The 1,187-nt window shown below is 51.5% G+C and overlaps 1 protein-coding gene across 3 annotated transcripts in view; it reads right to left on the bottom strand.

Annotated features, from left to right (window-relative positions):
- The window catches only part of Gcc2 (GRIP and coiled-coil domain containing 2), a gene marked incomplete in the record, with an annotated part of 42,020 nt that extends 41,835 nt beyond the window's left edge, over positions 1 to 185 (bottom strand). For 2 of the 3 annotated variants that reach the window (XM_013522791.1, XM_013522792.1), the window contains 1 exon segment: positions 78 to 172. In XM_013522791.1, coding sequence (XP_013378245.1) covers positions 78 to 83 — 6 coding nt within the window. 3 annotated transcript variants of the gene reach the window in all.
- Between the last annotated feature and the right edge of the window lie 1,002 nt (positions 186 to 1,187).

The raw sequence follows: 1,187 nt of genomic DNA, 5'->3' as shown, positions 1-1,187 counted from the left end.
CCCCCCGTCCCGTCCGACGCCTCCCGCCCCCAGCCCGGGGCCCGGCCCCCTCAGGCGCGCGGCCCCAGCACCTTTACCTCCATCCCTGCGGCGCAGCCCCCAGCGCCCGGCAGCCGCCTCCGCCGCGCTTCAGTCCGACGTAGCCGCGAGTACGGGTCAGAGGTCGCTTTCTCCCGACGCCCCGCCCCGCGTCGCCATGGCTACAGCGGGCGGAGCTTCCGCTTCCGCCTTGCGTCCGGGAGGCGGTTCCGCCGCGCGGGCGGGACCCTGGTGGCTGCGGTCCGCCAGCGAAGCAGGTCGGGTGTGGGAGCGCGGGGGCGGGACTGCCAGGGGTCACTCCTGTGCCCTTCCGCTCCCTCCGCATCGCAGGACTTCTGCCCAAGCCCAGCATCTTTCTTTTCAAAGCAGATGAGCACAGAAGGGAGGAGGGGCCCGAGGTCAAGCGAGAGTGACTGCGTATCAGCTAACCAGGCGTTGTGTTACATTTTGCTTTGAGCTGAGTTAATAATGCTCACGACCCATCAAAAGCTCTTATTACTCTTACCGCTAGCACCGTTTGTTTCAAAGGTACAACATCCTTGATAGTCCAGATTAAAAACAAAAAACAAAAAACGGACAGAAATGTGAGAATTCCATGCAGAATTGTCTTGGAACAGCTTGTATTCTGTGACCTTGCTAAACTCTCCTGTTAGTTGTAGGAGGTTTTTTGATGATTTTTAAAAATGGAATCATGTCATCTGTGCAGAGGAACTCTTTTTCTGTCTTTTCAATAATACATCTTTTATTGCTTGCTTTCTCTCCTTACAGCTCAGACCAAGACTTCCAGTGCGTCGTTGACTAGGAATGCCTGCCTTATCTGATCCATGGGGGAAGTAGTCTTTTCACCATGGAATATGTTAGCTATGTTTTCTTCAGATTCTTTTATGAACCTTCTGCAGCTGCACCTAAAAAAAAAAGAACTTTGTAAATGTCACTATTGTCTTTATTATGAAAATTAAATGCAGATCTGGTGAAATAATAATATAACCTTCCCCTTCTGCACTTCTGGGAATGGGTCTATACCCGTGGTATCCCTCTTGGCTTACTAAGTACTCTGCTTTGTGACGTTGTCAGTATATGTAAACTTTTAGGTGTGGCCCAAAAGTTATAGTTTTGTTATTTAGGGCCTCTGTTCCATTGTGGTGACA

The sequence above is a fragment of the Chinchilla lanigera genome, unplaced genomic scaffold (genome assembly GCF_000276665.1).
Source record: "Chinchilla lanigera isolate Chin_1 unplaced genomic scaffold, ChiLan1.0 scaffold00069, whole genome shotgun sequence".
Classification (NCBI taxonomy): Eukaryota; Metazoa; Chordata; class Mammalia; order Rodentia; family Chinchillidae; genus Chinchilla; species Chinchilla lanigera.
Note: the sequence above shows the minus strand (reverse complement) of the source record. Positions and strands in the feature narration are given on the sequence as shown.